At 37.7% G+C, this 19,002-nt stretch overlaps 1 protein-coding gene across 5 annotated transcripts in view; it reads right to left on the minus strand.

The window, feature by feature from the left end:
• The window catches only part of MGAT4A (alpha-1,3-mannosyl-glycoprotein 4-beta-N-acetylglucosaminyltransferase A), an 88,013-nt gene that overhangs the window by 47,737 nt on the left and 21,274 nt on the right, over positions 1 to 19,002 (minus strand). For all 5 annotated transcript variants that reach the window (XR_015261299.1, XM_086769183.1, XM_086769191.1 and 2 more), the window contains exons 3-5: positions 9,882 to 10,049; positions 6,689 to 6,829; positions 3,328 to 3,461 (exon numbers count right to left, since the gene is read on the minus strand). Coding sequence is in view for 4 of the 5 variants with exons in the window: in XM_086769183.1 (XP_086625309.1) it covers positions 3,328 to 3,461; positions 6,689 to 6,829; positions 9,882 to 10,049 (443 nt within the window). In the remaining variant the exon portion in view is untranslated. The remainder of the gene's footprint in view (positions 1 to 3,327; positions 3,462 to 6,688; positions 6,830 to 9,881; positions 10,050 to 19,002) is intronic.

Here is a 19,002-nt window from a genome sequence, read left to right on the forward strand (position 1 = left end):
TTACTGTTTGCACAAAAGACTGTACTAAGTGCAGTCACTGATTAATGAAGTGGACTGATAATAATTTGTAATATATTTAGAACAAGTCTAAGATGCATTCTTTGTGGTAAACGAGATCTCCCCACAGAGGGGGGGAGATAGTTTAGATACCAGAAAAGTATTTTAATTTCTCTCATATGCAGTAGTGTGTGTGTGTATATGTGTGTGTCTGTTGTGGTACTATGATGATGTAAAGTACTTCAAAACCATGTTTCCCATGTTAATTACAAACTCTATTAAATAAAAATACAAGACAACCATTTGAATCTGGAGTTAATAGTTTCTCAAACCTAGAGCCTATAGTTTATTCTGAAAGTAAGTTCTCATACAGAGCAGGTTTATGAGATTTGAATCGCTTGTTTCAAGTCATCTGATGAGCCTATGAACTAGCTACACAGTGAAGGGGAATAAAAAGATTTTTAAGTATAGAGGTATAATGAATCATGCCTACTTATTAGTCATCCTAATGAATACCTGCAAATCATTCTGCAATAAAGTTATTTTAATAAATTTGAGAACACGGACATATGTCAGTTACTGGGGCAATTGCACAGTTTACTGTCAAGTAACTCTAGTAATTATTTAAATTGGTGATTAGATATCACATCAGCTGAGATATTTTAAAATTCCTTGAACTTCCAGTATGGAAATTTACTGTGTATAATTACATTACTGAGAAATATCCATACAGTAAATGAATATGCAGATCTCTTTATTTAGCAACCATAATGCATCTGTATTTACTGGCTTATCTGTTTACGCTGTTCATGCTGTTTGCAGAAGGCCATTAGCCTTAATTTTCAACTTGTTTTCTAGTAAAAAAAAAAGTCTAATTTACAAGAAAGGAGTGAGATTGAACTGCTAAAAAAAATATCAGGATTAAAAGAGAGTGCTTAGCACAAAAAGACTGCAGTTCATTACTATGGCTTCCAGCAATGCTTCTTGAACACTATCTATTTGATTTCTCAAATAAATTCAGCAAGAAAACACAAAAATCCTTTTAAAATACCATTTTTCATACAATCATCTCAAAAACACTTTTTGTAAAGGCTTGCACTTTTTTTGTAGGTAGAAGCTACACACAAAGCACAAATAGCAATTTTAAGCTTATTAGCAAATTTACCTAACCTCACACTATGACAATTTCTTGCTGTACTTGAACTGCACAGATGTTGAGCAGAGGTCATAGCTTTTTTCCAGACACTTTTGCCATCATTTTTAATACAAGCATAGTTGGTCAAAGTTCTAATGTACACATGTTAATGACAGCAATAGACTAGCACATTTTAGGCTTGGAAACCTCACAGACAAGGCTATTTTAAAAGCTAAAGCCCTTCCTTTTGTTTCAGAAGAAAGAGAAGTCTACCAGGAAAGTAGGTCTTCCTCCAAATAGCTACAAAAAATGCTTAATAAACCTACACTTTTCATCTTGCCAGAAGGAAGCTGAAATAGATAGCATAACTCAGAAAAACAGCATAGTCCAGATGAAGATTTTACTGTACCATATTATTCATTGAAAGAGTTCCCTGTAGCAATTACAAAACAAACTACACGATATTGAACTTCAGAAAATACAAAACATGGTCAAAGAAATAGTAAAGCAGGGAAGATATAAAATTGGATGGAATAAAGAAAAAGAAATGCAAATATAAGGAATGATTATAACAGGATAAGAGATTAAACTTAGGTTCTTCAAATTTGCCCAGACGTTCACGACGTACAGTGCCCACAGCAGATACATGAGTAAGCACACAATGCTGCTCTCAAATACATAGATACAGAGATAAGACACAGAGGGTAACAGTATCCAACCCCAGAGCAAACCACACAATTTTCCTTGGACACAGAAGCAACAGCTTCCACATCAGTGGAGTTCAGCTCCTTCACAGTCACTTTTGTAGAATCATTCCCAAGAGGAAAGAGGGAACTTCCTTCCTTCCTCAAAGGAAGAAAGTTATTTAGCTATGGAAAACTCAGGTATAGCAATATGGCTTGTCTAAGGCAACAAGAGAAACTTGTGCATTTGGAGACAAAGCGTGGATTTTCTTCACTCCTATTTTAAGTTTTGCAGAAGACACAGAATCCAATGATAATACACCATCTTCATAGCTCAGGCCTCCTTAATCAAAACAAAATGAAACTTCAGTTTTAAACCTTGACAAGAAGCCACACTAAAAGGCAATAAAATACTCCAGTTAATACAGGGAAGAAAAACCCTGTGTTCCAGTAATTCAGAATGAATTCTGTTCTCTTGATATTCTCAACCAATAGATATTTAAAGAGTATTTTCTGCAGAAAAGCAATATCTATTTAGACAGTTTTTGACTGATTGTCAAGAAAAAGAAAACAGAGCAATTTATATTAGAAAACCTTAAGAATCAGTTCTGAGGTACAGTTTAAAAGTTTACAAACTTTTCAAGGAAAGCTTTAAAATGTGCTGAAAATAGAACTAGAAGTATTAAAATGCCTGTCTGTTTTTCCACTGATTCATTGCTAAATGGACACTGGCTCACAGGATTAAAATCGTTTTCACAGTTATAACTACAGAATTCAAATTTTCACCTGTGGGACTCATAAAACACCATTTCAGTAGAGCACTATATGGTTAGAAAGATGAAGGTCAAACATAAATATAAATTTCCCACTCTCCAAGTCAGACTTTTGAGAAAAACACACAGACCGAAATAAGTATTCAATTCCCAACAGCCAACAGAATTATTTCTAAAAGCATTCTACCGTTTTCCTAAATTTGACCTCCACCAAATCAGAGTCAAACTGACTAAACTGTCCAATGGAACATTGTTTGAATTAATTCATTAAAAAGGTGTGGATTTACAATATCCATGCTGTCCAGACAACAAAATCAGTAACAATCTGTGCCTAACATCTCAAACGGCAGCACTCATTTGAGGAAGGACTAAGCAGTAGCATGAAGAGAATGGGAAGAATCCTCCCTACAACACCAGAGTACCTCAGCCAATTTTTTACGTTGAACAAATAAGGTAATTAGCACATCTCTGTCACTGTGTATAAGCATCAGAAGATTTGCAAAATAAGCAGTCTACTGAATCCATGTCCACTATTCCCTTGATAAAGAGAAAAAGTTGGGCTCTTCGGGATCGTTTCTCTCAGAAATGCAAGACTGACACTGTCTCCTTTTCACGGAAGCAGAAGACAGTCATCTGTCTACATCTTGAAGAAAAAGTAGACTCTCATCAATTTCTGAAAGGAGTGGTACTTGTAACTAAAGGAGGGTTAGAAATTGTATAAAAATATTTAAGTGATTACCTCTCCTATAAAGACAACCATAACACAATCCAGTTTTTCTTCAGGGGACAGTTTATCAATAAGGGAGTGGAGAGTTTCTGTAAGGTAAGACTTGACTTTTCTTTTCACAGTAGGTATTCCCATTACAATGGAAACTGAAATAAAACAAACCAGAAATGTATTTTCAGTAATTTCATACACAAGATAGAAAACAAAAATCTTGCCTCTTAATAAAGCATTGCTTAAGAAATGTAAAGAGTTAAAAGATGGAGATAACAGTAATTTAAAGGTTTAAAAATATACAATCCATCATCAGGAGTATGATTAACATAATCACCACCAACACACAGAGCAAACACAGCAAACAAAAAAAAAAGTAATCCTAGACATGCCAGACTATTGCACAGGTAATAATCAACAATCATGGTATTAATCAGATAAGGTGCATCAAGACTTAGAAAATGATTCAACTTCTTAACTTAGTTTTACTTTCAAATTGGCATAACCATTCTACACCACTCGAGTATTTAACTTCTGAGAAGTCACCTTTTAAAAGTACCTTTCACTGCTGAAAAAAAAAAAAACCCTCTTATCACTTTGCTCCCACCCAATCTGGGTTCTCTTAGGAAAAACAAGTTCAGGTCATTAGGACTGCCTGGAAATCCCTCACTGAAATCTCTCCCCCCTGTTAAAAGCACCTCAAATGCAAAGCAATCTGGCCCTAGCTGCAACACTACTACCACCATCTTTCAGCTGGTCTATATTCCTCAACTTTCTCATAGTCTTTCTTCTGCATCCCACTCCATACCCAAGGCTGGCTACCTACTAGGAACACAGCAAAGGGCAGCAGAAACACAGTAAAAGGATAAAGTAGATTTCATTAAGTCAGCACCAGTGTTCTGAGCCATCTGTGTGAAATGATTTACCACATCATAAATATATAAAAATCAAACAACTATTAAAGATGATGTTTATCCTTGCTTATAGAGCCTGCTTTGCCTAGCAACTACACATTAAACAAGCTCTGAGTTTTTAAAATAAACACTCAAAAAGCTCAGTGACCAGGAAAAAGGGAAGACTGGAAAATAATTTTAACTCAGAATATCCTCCCTCTTTTTAATTAAATAAACCTGATTCCAATTTCTATTTTGTAATTTCAAACTTCTGCCATATATTGCCAGTGGGATATAATACAGGCTTCATATAAAACAATAAAGAAATATGAGCCTTTTCCTTCCTGAGTAACAACACTGAAATAAATTGTTTTTATAGTCAGAAAAACAACCCTATGGCTTGAGCCCACACATTTGTCACACAGGCATGCCTTCTGTTAAAAAAAGGAGCAATCAAACTTACTGAAGTAATGAAAAAAAATACACGCCAGGAGTAACTAATGCTTCTTTCAAAAGGAGGGAGTGGGAGAAAAGGAAAAAAAAAAGGTCTAGTGGACAGTAACACAAGCTGCTCAAGTCAGATGGCACATGGAGAAACAGGATTCATTGGTGGGGCCTTCAAGCTTAGAGACACACACAGCCACACGATTTGAGGTATATCAACTTAGTTGGGCTTTATTCTATTTATCTTCTAGAGCTCCAAGAGCGGGATTCCATAGAGCTATCCTAATGACCAAAGCTCAGAATTTGCAAGGATTAGGAAAAAAAAAAGGGGTCAACATATTGCAGCACAACACTGATTTTCTTCTTTCCCCTCCAATGAATATCCACATTTTACTGATGTAACTCTATCTGATCATCCTAGTTCTCCCAACTCTAAGTTATACATTGAAACATATTGTTCAAAAAAAAAGAAACATCAACTCTAAAATAATTATATCCATGCATGGTTGGCCCACAAATCTGAAAAGCCAAAGGAGTTTTTCTACAATGGGGTTACAGAATTGGTGGATAAGGGAAGAGCAACTGATGTCATCTACCTGGACTTGTGCAAAGCATTTGACACTGTCCTCCACGACATCCTTGTCTCTAAACTGGAGAGAGACATGGATTTGATGGACAGACTGTTTGGTGGATAAGAACTGGCTGGATGGTCGCACTCAAAGAGTGCGGTCAATGACTCAATGTCCAAGTGGAGACCAGTAACAAGTGGCATTCCTCAGGGGTTGGTATTGGGACCAGAGCTGTTTAACATCTTTGTGGTGACATGCACAATGAGTTTGAGTGCACCCTCAGCAAGTTTGCTGACAACACCAAGTTGTGTGGTGCAGTCAACACGCTGGAGAGAAGGGATGCCATCCAGAGGGACCTTAACAGGCTAGAGAGGTGGGCCCATGCAAACCTCATGAAGTTCAACAAGGCCAAGTGCAAGGTCCTCCACCTGGGTTGAGGCAACCTCCAGCATCAATACAGGCTGGGGGATGAAAGGATTGAGAGTAGCCCTGAGCAGAAGGACTTGGCAGTGATGGTGGATGAAAAGCTGGATGTGAGTAGTGAACATGCGCTCGCGTCCCAGAAGGCTACATCAAAAAAAGCACGGCCAGCAGTTTGAGGGAGGTGATTCTGTCCCTCTACTCTGCTCTGGTGAGACCCCACCTGGAGTACTGCGTCCAGCTCTGGAGCCTCCAACACAAGAAGGATGCGGACCTGTTGGAGAGGGTCCAGAGGAGGGCCACAAAGACGATAAGAGGGCTGGAACACCTCTCCTATGAGGACAGGCTGAGAGAGTTGGGGCTGTTCAGCCTGGAGAAGAGAAGGCTTTGGGGAGACCTTATTGCAGTTTTTCAGTACTCAAATGGAGCTTATAAGAAAGACGGGGACAAACTTTTTAGCAGGGCCTGTTGCGATAGGACAAGGGGTAACGGCTTTAAATTAGAAGAGGGTAGATTTAGACTAGATACAAGGAGAAACTTTTTTACACTGAGGGTGATGAAACACTGGAACAGGTTGCCTAGAAAGGTGGTAGATGCCTCATCTCTGGAAACATTCAAGGCCAGGTTGGACAAGGCTCTGAGCAACCTGATCTGGTTAAAGGTGTCCCTGCTTCTTGTAGCGGGGCTGGACTAGATGACCTTTGAAGGTCCCTTTCAACCCTAGTGACTCTATGATTCTATATGTCCAATAGCAGTTCAGAATCTGCAACATTAGAGCTTTGATCCCTTTTACTTAACTACAAATAATTAATCGCAACTAAATGCTTCTTAAAGTGTACCTTAACGTGGCACGGGGCATGATTGAGATTATGGAGAAAAGAGCAAAGCTGAAGCCAAACTCCTTTCATTTTGGATTCAGTGCGAATTCCAAGAGATATCAGTATCACACAAGTTAAGTGAGATGTCCTTGATCTACCAAGTAATGCAGTGAATTATATTACTAAAACGAGAAAATCCTCACATATAAAACATAAAATAAACATTGTATCAGCATACCTCCTGTCCTTCCAAGGCCAACCTGCACAGAAGGTTGAAGGCTTCCTTCATTTTTCAGCAAATGAGGCAAATGGTAATAGATATTTGGCACTTGAAGAGATTTTCTACTTGTTAGCTCTTTTAACAATTTGAGTGTCTCATCTGCAAACATACATAAAATCAGTAATGCAGAAAACAAATAATATTATGTTTTATGCAGTGGTAAACAGTACAAAATTCCAAGCTTGGTCTGAACTGAAAAACAGAACAAATTATGCATTCTACTGAGGTATCATATCTTGCGTACAAAGGAAGTATTTTCTCATTTTAATTTTTTAAATAAATGATGGCCGAGATTATTTCCCACCCAGGAAACATGCTACAGATATAGTTAATACTTACCTGATCATGTAAGACTTAGTGTGAAATCACAGAAGTAAAGAATGCTGCATTTGTTTAGTGCTTTGGGGAGTTTTTTGTGGTGGGTTTTTTTTTTTTTCCAATTAATCAAAATGGGAGACTTATTTACCTAGATCATTTTTCACTTGTGCTTACAGAGGTCATCATCATGTAGTGACGCTACTGCAAACAACTTTTCAAAGCTACAAATACATACTGGAATACACTGCACATGCAGATATAAAAAAAAATAGCATTAAATAAACAACTGAGATTTTGAATATTTCTGCAATAAAAGCTAATATTAATTTAATTTAGTCCATTGAAGTATGTAAAATAATTCTTGCATTTCCTAGAGTAAATGCCTCCACATGGCTCTCAAAAATCGCAAATAACAGTTTTAAAATTCCCCTGCTGTGCAAGTTGATTTTCTTACATCAAGTGTGAAAACAACTCTTATTTCAAACGACAAGTATGATAGCATATGGACTGTTGAAAACTTATGGGCTTTATAATATCAAGTTAAGTAAAAAACTATATCCAAGGTTTCTGAGATAAAATTGAATCGTGAAGAAGTGAGAAAAGCAATGCCATAAATGTCATTCTGACAGATTCTGAGTGTAGCTTCTACAAAGACAGAAGGGTCTTGTTATGGGTTTTGGTTTGGTTTCTTTGGGTTTTTTTTAAATATTTATTTTTTGGTTAAACTAAATTCTTAATCACGATCGTGGAAAAAAAGCTTTGTAAATAGATGCCGCAAGTAGAGATGCTTATTTTGATAATTCCAATACAGGTACATTTTACTTTTCCTGCTAACATTTCATGGAATCATAGAATCATAGAATGGTTAGGGTTGGAAGGGACCTTCAAAGGTCATCTAGTCCAACCCCCCTGCAAGGAGCAGGGACATCCCCGACTAGATCAGGTTGCTCAGAGCCTCATCCAGCCTGGCCTTGAACGTTTCCAGGGATGGGGCCTCTACCACCTTTCTGGGCAACCTGTTCCAGTGTTCTATAACTCGCATCGCAAAAAATTTTTTCCTAATTTTTAATCTAAATCTACCCCCCTCTATTTTAAAACCATTACCTCTCGTCCTATTGCAACAGGCCCTACTAAACAGCCTTTCCCCATCTTTCTTGTAGGCCCCCTTGAGGTACTGGAAGACCGCTATCAGGTCTCCCCAGAGCCTCCTCTTCTCCAGGCTGAACAGCCCCAACTCTTTCTCTTTAGCTTCAACTGCAAAAGCTGGACTAAAAATTCTGTCAAACTATGACAGCTCTTTCTATGAATGAATAATGAACGACATAAAAAATCTGGAATACTTTCAGCTTCAAAGATTGCTAATAGTACACAGTATTATGTACACTTAAGTACATTAAACTCAATGAAAATCTACCTAATACTAATTTCTGAGCACAAAAGCTCAGGAATTCAACTTCAGCTGACTTCCCTTCATGGCTCTGCATGGAAAAAAAAGGATGTCTCAGTTGGGATCCAGACATGGTAGAAAGTTAAAAATGTGAATCAGTAACTTCAGCTGCATCAGAAGATAACTCCCTATTAACGATATTGTCTATAAGCTAGCAAACTCATTTTTAGAAATAAATGTGGTAATAACTTAAATCATAAATCCAGTATCAAAATTACTTGACCTCCTCTATGGTTGGTTGTTTTAACAGCAAAAGCACACACACAGAATAGGAAGGCAAGAGTCACAGACTATGTTAAATGTAACCTTTATCTACACCATTCCTGGAGATCCAGGGAACTATGGAGATCAGGTTGGATAGGCCGTTAGTGTCAGACAGAGTAATTCATCATTAATATCAGCACTGAGGGTCTATTAATTACAACAACCACCCCCATCCCCTCAGAAAAAAAAATTCTGTAGAAAATAGTAACCCATTGCACAAATGCAAGTAGATAACAGATTCAAAAAGCTTGATCCATTTTTTTTTTTTATTATTTGCGAACCTCTTGGGGTTTATATTCTTCATCAGGCCAATACAGGGAAATTTCTGCAACCAGCTGAATCAGATGTCTCACCAGAAAGTTTGTATTTATTTGTTACTAATTTTCCATCTAGAGAAATCAGAGTGACTAAAGCAGTAATACTAACTTCTGAGCACAAAAGCTCAGGAACTCGACTTCAGCTGACTTCCCTTCATGGCTCTGCAAGTTAACTTTTAAAAGTTAACTTCAAAAATCTGGCGAGTAGTGCAAAGGCATTCTCTAATATTGACAAACACTGCTCTGGGCAAACTCGAGTATCAGCCTCTGAAACGGGTAAAAACTTACAGAAGACTTTACCAGTTTACCATTTAATCACTAGTTACTAAAAAAGACATTACCTGTACATTTTACAAATCATAACCAATACCTTAGCCTGTATGTTTTTACATCTTCCATCTGACTTTTAAACATATTTTAATTGCTTCAAGTTCATCCATTTCTTCTGTTTGCTCACCCTTCCCCTCAAGCTCTATTTTAAAAAGTGATGTAAATTATTGTCAAAATACAGTCAGTATGTTAAATAAGTAATCAGAAGTTCCAAACTTTTGGAGCTAGGTATGGAATAAGTACCCAGTCCTTAAAGTCAAAAGAATGAAGAGTGGGTGGTTCCTTAAAAATTGGAATGGGAAAAAAAAACCAAAACAAAAAAAATGCCCCCCATATATAATGTATTATACATTCTTTATTCACATTGCTGAACAGTTTCATCCAGCTTTCTTGGTATTAATTTCTTATTCTATAGTAATAAGAAGAGATAGCAGTAGTGCACAGTTATAAAAAATAGCTCAATCACAGTATGTACCTGAAAAATTATTCATTGCATTCTTACTCCCATTTGTTTCTGCTACTGCACGCCTGAACTGCTCCAAGATAGCGTTCAGCTCAGAAGAGCGTTGCAGAGTGCGATGCTCAGCTATACGAAGACGTTCCTTCAAAGCATGAAATTCCCGTTGATATGCAATCAACTTTTCTAGAAAGAAAAAAAGATGATCCTGGTTATTTTTGGAAACAAACACCTACAGACAGATTCAACAAGGGTCAAGGACTGCTCAGCTACGCAGCATCTGAAATCCAACCAAGAAGGGCACAGCCCAGCACAATCCCACCCAAGTTAGGCACTTTAGTACTTACAGAGCATAGAGAGGGAAGAGTGAGCTGCATCAGACAGGGATGCAAAGCAGGCGTTGAGAGGGGTATGCCCTCACCGTAGCCACGGACAGGGGTAACCTTTGAGTCCTCATTACTCAGTACCACAAGGCCATTCTGAACCTTTTCTTGGAACAAATGCCCACAAACCCTTTCTTTTAAGAAGCAGAATAGGAGTGGTGCCTTACAAAAGCACAGGTTATGCCTTTTGAAAGCCCCCTCTGAATACCTTGTAAGAATGAGTGGAATTTGATAATATTTCAGACATACCAATTTCAAACCCAAGTTTTAATTTAGTTATATTTGTCAGTGCTTGTAATAACAAAATTTTAATCAAAATCCTGCTAATGTAGATACATACATGTATTCTTTGAAAGGAGAGTAAAAGGGAGAGGGGAAACAACGAAACTAATTTGCTATGCCCTTGCCACCTAGCAAACTAAGTATCTCTGGTTTCTGCATCTTTCCTTCTTCCTACTGGTCATTTCCCCAAATTTCCTGCTCACCATCATCACTCTCCTTCACCCAACCTACAGATACAGGCTGGAGTATCTTAAGTGATTTTATACATTGTAATCAAAATTCAAACCACATAACTGTCATCCATAGACATGTCTTTTGTTGTTGTTATTTACCTATCCATTGCTAGCCTTTTAGTATGGCAATGGTAGGGAAGCGGAAGTTTTGCCAGCAATTTGAATCTCTTCTTGTTGCTACATTACAGTAACACACGGAATAAAAAAGGAATTACAGTCAACTTTCCCTTGTTAATAATGCTGCATTTCCTCCAACTTCTTTCAATTTACATTTATATTCTTTTTTTTGTAGTTGGGATGTACTGTTCTGATTATGTTTAGAAAATATAATTAGCTAAAATGCCCTCTGTTTTGAAGACAGAAAAATAAAAACATAGTTCACTACCTCTTAAAAATATTTCCCCTGCCAGCCTTATTTTCCTTTTTTCATTAAAACGAAATGGTTATTGCATTTGTGCCAACAAACCCAGAACACAGATACTGACCCAAAATGCAATGGTAGGCACAATATATACTGATCACTGATCCAGACTGCTCTTTCAAACAGGACTTGGTGCTTTAGTCAGCAGTATTCAGAAGGCTAGGAAAGTTTTCTGGAGTTTCTGGCATGAAGGACATTCTTACTTGGCAATGATAATCCAAAAAAATCAAAGGTCACTTGGTTCCAAGTCTACTAGTTACAGTACGGTTATAAAACACTTTAACAGGTAAATTAATATAGAATTGTATTAGTGTAGATGTCATAGAATTATGTGAATGATATCTCCTCCCCAAAACAAAAGGATGATGGTAGGTTATATAGATTTTTGCTAATTTCTGTCTAAACAGAGAAGAACAGGTGAGCCGAAGGATACGCAAGGTTTTAGTGGAGGCTTTTATAGCAGTGGATAGCATCAGACGCAGCCTGTAGCATCGCGTCTCCCTTCTTGTCTTTCTTCATGGTACAAGATAGCAGACAAACTTTAATACTTCTGTTCTTCCTACTTCAAAAAGGCTAAACTCGTCTATAGTAGAGTCTATACTTCTCCCGGGAAAATGCTAAGAACCCTACGGAACCTGTGGTTCAGACTCCAGTACCTCATGTAGGATGAATTCAGGTCTTCCTCTTTTGACTTAGACAAATTTTCAGCAGAGATCATTTTTCTTCCTACGCTAACTAAAAGGTATCAGCACATCATGCAAAATACTTCGATGATTCTGGTGCTCTATGGAACAGCAGAGGCCTAGAGGGATCAATTTACTTAGGAATATGTCAAACTGTGGAGAACTGCACACTGCACACAACTGCACACTGCACACTTGCCACCTCCACTTAGCAAATTCCATAATACAAAAATCAGAAATACCTTATCACTAAACTCAGTTCTAAACAGAGATTAAGATTTTTCCGCCTCCCTAATTCAGGTAGGTGGTATATAAACCTGTCACAAGTGGGGGCCTCCCAGAGATCAATATTGGGCCTCACACTGTTTAACGTCTTCATAAGGGATCTGGATGATGGGATCAAGCGTACTCTGATGAATTTTGACGAAGACACCAGACTGAGTGGGGAAGCAGACACTTTGGAAGGGAGAGCCACTCTGCAGGAAGACCTGGATAGGCTGGAAGAGTGGACTAACAAAAACTTTATGAAGTTCAACAAAGACAAATGTAAAGTCTTGCACCTGGGAAAACATAATCTAGGAGTGCAACACAGGTTGGGATCTACCCAGCTGGGGAGCAGCTCTGTGAAAAGGGACCTGGGGGTGCTGGTTGACATCAGACTCAATATGAGTCAGCAGTGTGCCCCAGCAGGTAAGAGGGCAAACCACATCCTGGGGAGCTCAAACACAGCATAACCAGCCAGTCAAGAGAGGTGATTACCCTGCTGTATTCAGTGTTGGTGTAGCCTCATCTTGAGTACTGTTGCAGTTCTGGGCCCCACAAGTTAAGACGGATGTTAAAGGTACTTTAATGAGTCCAGAGGAGGCAACAAAGCTGGTGAAAGGGCTGGAAGGCATGGCCTATGAGGAGTGACTGAGGACTCTGGGTTTGTCTAGTTTGGAGAAAAGGAGGCTGAGGGGTGACCTCATTGCTCTCTATGCCTTCCTGAGGAGGGAAAGTGGAGAAGGAGGTGCTGATCTCTTCTCCCCAGAATCCTGTGACAGGATGCATGGGAACGGCTCAAAGCTGCACCAGGGGAGCTTTACACTGGACATTAGGAAGCATTTCTTTACCGAGAGTGTGGTCTAACACTGAAACAGGCTTTCTAGAGAGGTGGTCAATGCCCCAAAGCCTGTCAGTGTTTAAAAGGCATTTAGACAATGCCCTTAACAACATGCTTTACCTTCTGGACAGCTCTGAATTGGTGAGGCAGTTGGACTAGATGGTCATTGTAGGTCCCTTCCAACTGAAATAGTCTAGTCTATAAGCCAACTAGTAAGCACTGTATATAAAGTCAATAGTACAGCCAGTATGTTCAAAACACATTTGACCACTAAGATTTTTATTGTTCAAAGGTTTCTCTAAAGCCTAAAGAAATTTAATTGATTTCTTGTCAAAAAGTATCAAATCACTTTTTCATTGCTGTTACCGTAAAAAGAAAAATACTGAGCCTAAAACCATAAAGGAAACAGTCATCAGTGGTCATCATAATGAAAGAAAGTTTGTCTCTACAATATTATAAATTATAGTTTTCTTATACTGAAACCTTCAGTAATTTAAGAAAATAGAGGAAGGAATTCAGACAGTAAGTTATTGGCCTTATACAGCTGATGGAAGGACCCCAAACATATCTGTTCTCTGACAAATAAAACATCCCTCTAACAGGAGCTGCAGCCAATATCAACCACATTTGATCTCCAATAGCTTCAGCACACAGTCATATTTTACTTAAGAATAATATACTATTTTACATTGAAATGAGAAGGTGACGCTTTTTCATACTTTTCTCTGGAAACAAAAAAAAACCCCTACAATTTAATAAATAAATAATAAAATAAATAAATAAAAAACACCAAAATTAAAAATAAGTAGCCCTCATACTTCAATTGAAAATATCTTGTTAAGAAATTACTTAAGAACTGAAAGCATTAATTCTTCATCATTTTCTCAAACTCTAGTACTTTCAGCAAAACTCCAGAAGCTAAAATCTAAATATTTTAGCTGGCTTGATGCTGCGCACTTCTTGGAAAGTTAACACTATGTCAACTCACTCAGTAGTTTGTTTTCTCAACTTTTTTTCCCTTGTGGCAAGATGTGCTCCTAAATACGCAGAACCTAGAATTTAGACAGGCTTACTTGAAAATTGATGCAGCATTTTGAAAATCAAAAATTCAGACCAAACTGTGATGGTTTGCAAGTTTTTGACCAGAGACTGAATCTCAGCTCTCAACCTACTCTTCCATCTTGTGGTTATTTACAGTTCTCCTACTAAACAACTGTTAAAAGAAAAAAAAAAAAAAAAAAAGAGTAATTCCAAAAAGACACAATGTCATTCCAAAAAGTCACAATTAGCCTAAGGTACAAACTCAGTCCATTCTCCTCTTGGCCACAGACAGTCTTGATTACATCATTCAACTTTTGCTACGAATTTAGACAGCTCATAAATGAAGTTTCAAACCAGGTACCAATTTCCGAAGTCTAACATGGAGCTTCCGAACATCTTAGCATAGAATCATAGAATAGTTTGGGTTGGAAGGGACCTTTAAAGGTCACCTAGTCCAACTACCCCTGCAAGAAGCAGGGACATCTCCAACCAGATCAGGTTGCTCAGAGCCTCATCCAACATGGCCTTGAACGTTTCCAGGGATGGGGCATCTACTGCCTCTCTGGGCATACATCTAGTTTCTTAGTTTTGGGTTTTGTACTACTAGTCTAATCTGTTTCTGTACTTCAGCCCATGATTTTTAAGAGCAAAGAGGTTTCCCTTGGGATAAAAAAAGGGCATCAAAGTAAAGGAACAAGAAAATATGCTGCGGTTTGAATTTACAAAAGCATTTTGCAGATTATCTCAACTAAAATAGCAAGAGCCTGAATTGTAGGAAAATTACCTGTACTGGCAGAATGCTTGCTATACTGTAATTCCGAGTGAAACACATACTGAACAACAAAATGGCAAAAATACCCTCGAAACACAACCAAAGCAATTCTATGGCTATTCAGCTTAAGTGCCATTCAAAATCATCAACAGCTCTTAGTTTTTTTGTTCATGTTACTTTTTTAGTAAAATTAAATTTTTTAATGTCCCAAGCCTGTCAGTGTTTAAGAAATATTTGGACTATGGCCTTGAAAACATTCTTTAACTTTTGGTCAGCCCTGAATTGGTCAGGCAGTTGGACTAGATGATCATTTTAAGTCCCTTTCAACTGAAATATTCTGTCCTACTCTAGTATGAAAACTATGTGAGGAAACTATTTTAGGCACACTTTTAAACTGAGTACAGCCATCTATAAAAACAGCAAAATTCTGCTGCCGCTGACTACTTGAAGTTTCACAATAAACCACCCACAAAGGAAACAGAGATAGGTCAGTATCGACAAAAGAACCTAGGCACCAAACCTTCAATTACAATGCAATTTTGAAACCTGCATATATGTGTGTGTTGCCATTCATCTTAAAACACAGAAAGTACAGCAGAACAGGATTCCTGGTCAAGATACTAGTATTATTAAAGCAACAATCACCAGAAAATACTCAACTCACTAGTCAGAAGTCTGGAGAACTACTTAGACCCACCAATGAGGTTACAGGTGCAATTTAGTATTATTGAGAGCATGCAAGTACACGGGTCTTGACCAAAACTGTACATATATTGATACACGAGAATTCAGAAGATTTTATTTACATATCTTTTGCAGTAGCAGAAAAGGAACACAGAGGAGCGCATATTTAGATGATATGCATACACATTAATCTTTGTCAACATTGCACCAGAAATAGAAGGTACAGGCAGTACAACAATCAGACGCTTTGTGCCCCTCTAGAGATGCCTCTCAAGAAACTGGCTAAATACTGGACAAAGAAAAAGGGCCAGAAACTATCTAAAAAGGGAAGCTTGTATTTCTGGCAATCTCTGCAAAGGTTCTGACTACACATAGCCTGAGCAGCCATACTATAACAGCCTCTAACTCCAGTAAAAACACTGCCACTCTTCACAAGAAAAAAAAAAATAAATAAATATCTGTGGCTGCTGTGTAATAATATGCCCCAGCACCTCTAGGGTGGAGGGGGAGAGGTAGAGGAAAAAGGAATTGAATTAAGACCCTTACAAGCCTCAAGAATGTTTCAGTGATTTTTCAGTTAGTATTGCCATTCTCCCTCAAGGAAAAAGAAAAAAAAACAAACAAACAAAAAAAAACCTTTTACTCTCTGCACCATCTAAAACGTAAAAAACAGTATGAAAGCTTTGCAAACTGTTATTTATCTTATCAATCAAGCAGGTTCACAAATATGCTAAATCACAGGCCATTTCCACAACTGGAAATAGAACATACTAAACTAAGGTGACTGTACTTAAAAAAAGGCAAGCTATAATTTACTCAAGACCTCTGTGGTGGTACAGCTGGTTGCCTTCAAAGGTAGACGCTTCAGACAACAAGATTAGAAAAAGCTTTATGCCCTTCCCGTATCAACAGCAGGCAGCCGAGTCTTCCTTCAAACTGCAATTCAGCTAAATATTCAAAGTGATGGATTTGCCACACAGAGAAAAAGGTAACCAGCCACAGACTTGGCACTCAGAAAAGACAGCAAGACAAGCACAGAGGGCTTAGTTGTACCACACTGTAGGCCTGATTTATATTTCCTGCTCTTACCCAACTGAACTCTTGAAACCTCTCACCCACTTTGTTCACTAAACAGTAACAGGAAGAACTGACTGCTGACTGACACACATACAAAAGGCTTTGGCTGGCAGATTGCACACAAATATTCAACTAGTAAAACAGCTAAGAGGGGGAACAGATACCTGATGCGGGCAGCAGGACCTTTCCTCTATCCAAGAGGGGGATATTCAAATCATTATTCAAATGAACCGTGTTTCACTGGCAACAGTACTAAATTCACCAATGTAACAGTTAAATTTATGGCCCACTCTAGTGACAATCCTTTCAGTTTTCTTCTTCCAACCCCAAGGTTCCCTCTCCTTAGACTCTAACTCAAAACCAACACAGTCTAAAAAAAAAAAAAAAAAAGGCTTCAGCTGAAGCAAATTGTGCTACAAGTTAAAGGTTCCACAGCAAATCTCTCATTTTTGTGTATACTCTTTTGAAGAGCTATTAAAATGCCATTAAATAAATGTTTGAATCTGTGAGAATACACTGTAGTAAGTGCTAACTCAGGTACTTTTGTGATTAGTTATTCCACAACTCATTTACTCCCATTATAAAGACCCCACAGTAGTTACCATCATGCCACGCATCAGAAACAGTATCAAGCTACATGTATTAATTCATTACACTTGCATCAAGGATGTCAATCAATTTACAGGTTGATACAAAACAGAAGTCTTAATAGACAGAGCACTTCCACGCTGAGTATTATATGGAGTCAGTGGGTGTAGGAAGAGCAGGTTACTCCTCAAGGAATTAGGGATTTGTCAAGATGCCAGCCAATTCAATCTGGCACAGCTTTTACAGGAATGGTTTTATTTTGTTTCAGCTACACAAAGTGAAAAAATAAGTTCTGTACTTCCCCTAAAATCCGTTCAGATGTTCTATCTGATCCATGAAATCATGGTATCAAGTATATCAGTATCTAGTAAGACATAACAATACCTGCACTGACCTGCACTTCACTTCACAGAGATGTATGCAACATGCATCTTTTTAGACTGTGCTTGATCCATAATATCTAAGTACCTTACAAGCTATCACATTTGCTGTATCACCTGATCAAATTGTCATCTTTGTCCCTTACGAACAGATACGCTTTTAAATTAAAATCCTGCTATGTTAATATGCAGCAGACTAAACTGTTTCCAATGTCAGTCAAAAAAAAAAAAAAGACTGAATTCCTGCAGTAAATCAAAATAAATTCTTACTACACTAGCACTTCAGTAATTTTCAACTTTGTCTTAAAACTGACACTTTCTTTTACAAAGACGAGATTTCCCGTTTTGCGTGAGCTTTGCAAAACATAACTGTAAATACAATAACCCAATACTGCGATACAAAATCCTGCTGTCACTGCACTGTACAATCATCCAGCACCCACATAAAGATGCACACACAAGAAATACATAGTGGCATTTACTGAGGAAATACAAACACTGCTTCCATTGCCCTTTGGAAGTGACTCCCGACCTCCGAAGACATTCACAAGGCACAAATCAAGTACTGCATTCTCAAATGTCCGACTGAGGAGATACAAGCAGAGGAACTATCAAACCAATCACACATGCATGGCCAAAAAGCTCTGTCCACACAAGAGAGATACTGAAGATGTTCCAGAATCCACCTGTGCTACTTAGGCTTATAAAAACAGCAAAACACTGTAACAAGCTGAGGTAATTATCAAGTGTCAAAACCTGTACCTAGGCACAAATCATATTTACAACCAGCAATGTCAAATGGTGAAGAGCAAAGAAGGTCTTAACAAAATCCGCCCCCAACACTAAAACTCGAAAGTTAATTTGAAAGCACACTTGATTTTGTCTCAAAACTGCCTAAAAGCTGATATATAGTGTCCTTGAAATGCTGTAATATATTACCATGGATGACTACTCCCCATAAGCTAATTAGCTTTCTTGCTCTGAAGTGAAATTAAAACCTTTTATAAGCAAGTTATGATGAGTTATAAAATCTAAAGCTGAAAAGTAATCAACCATGCAAATACAGAATAAAGTAGTATACTGTAAATGCTAACAACAGACGTGCTATAAATAAAAACTCTTAAAAAAACCGCTCAAGGTCAAATTTTATCAGTCCTCTGAACATTTGATCGTATGGGCCTTTTTAGTCAGAGTTTTGTAGCTATGCCTATTCATAAAGCTGTTCTATTATTTTGAAGGTATTAGAGAATACATGATTGTTTTATAAGTGTATTAGTCTGCAGAATTAAAGACAGTAAAGTAAGATAGATGATTTACATATGAAAAATACATCCTACTAATCATGACAAAACATTTTCTGCTTCATCAAACAAACAAAAAAGGTCTTGTATCAAGATTTAGGAAAACAAGTGGGCAAGTCATTCTTTTACCCCTAATCTTGTTACTCAAATTGATAGGTCATTTCAGCAATCCAGTATTTCAACCTACCAAAA

The sequence above is a fragment of the Chlamydotis macqueenii genome, chromosome 1 (assembly GCF_036417535.1).
Source record: "Chlamydotis macqueenii isolate bChlMac1 chromosome 1, bChlMac1.mat, whole genome shotgun sequence".
NCBI lineage: Eukaryota > Metazoa > Chordata > Aves > Otidiformes > Otididae > Chlamydotis > Chlamydotis macqueenii.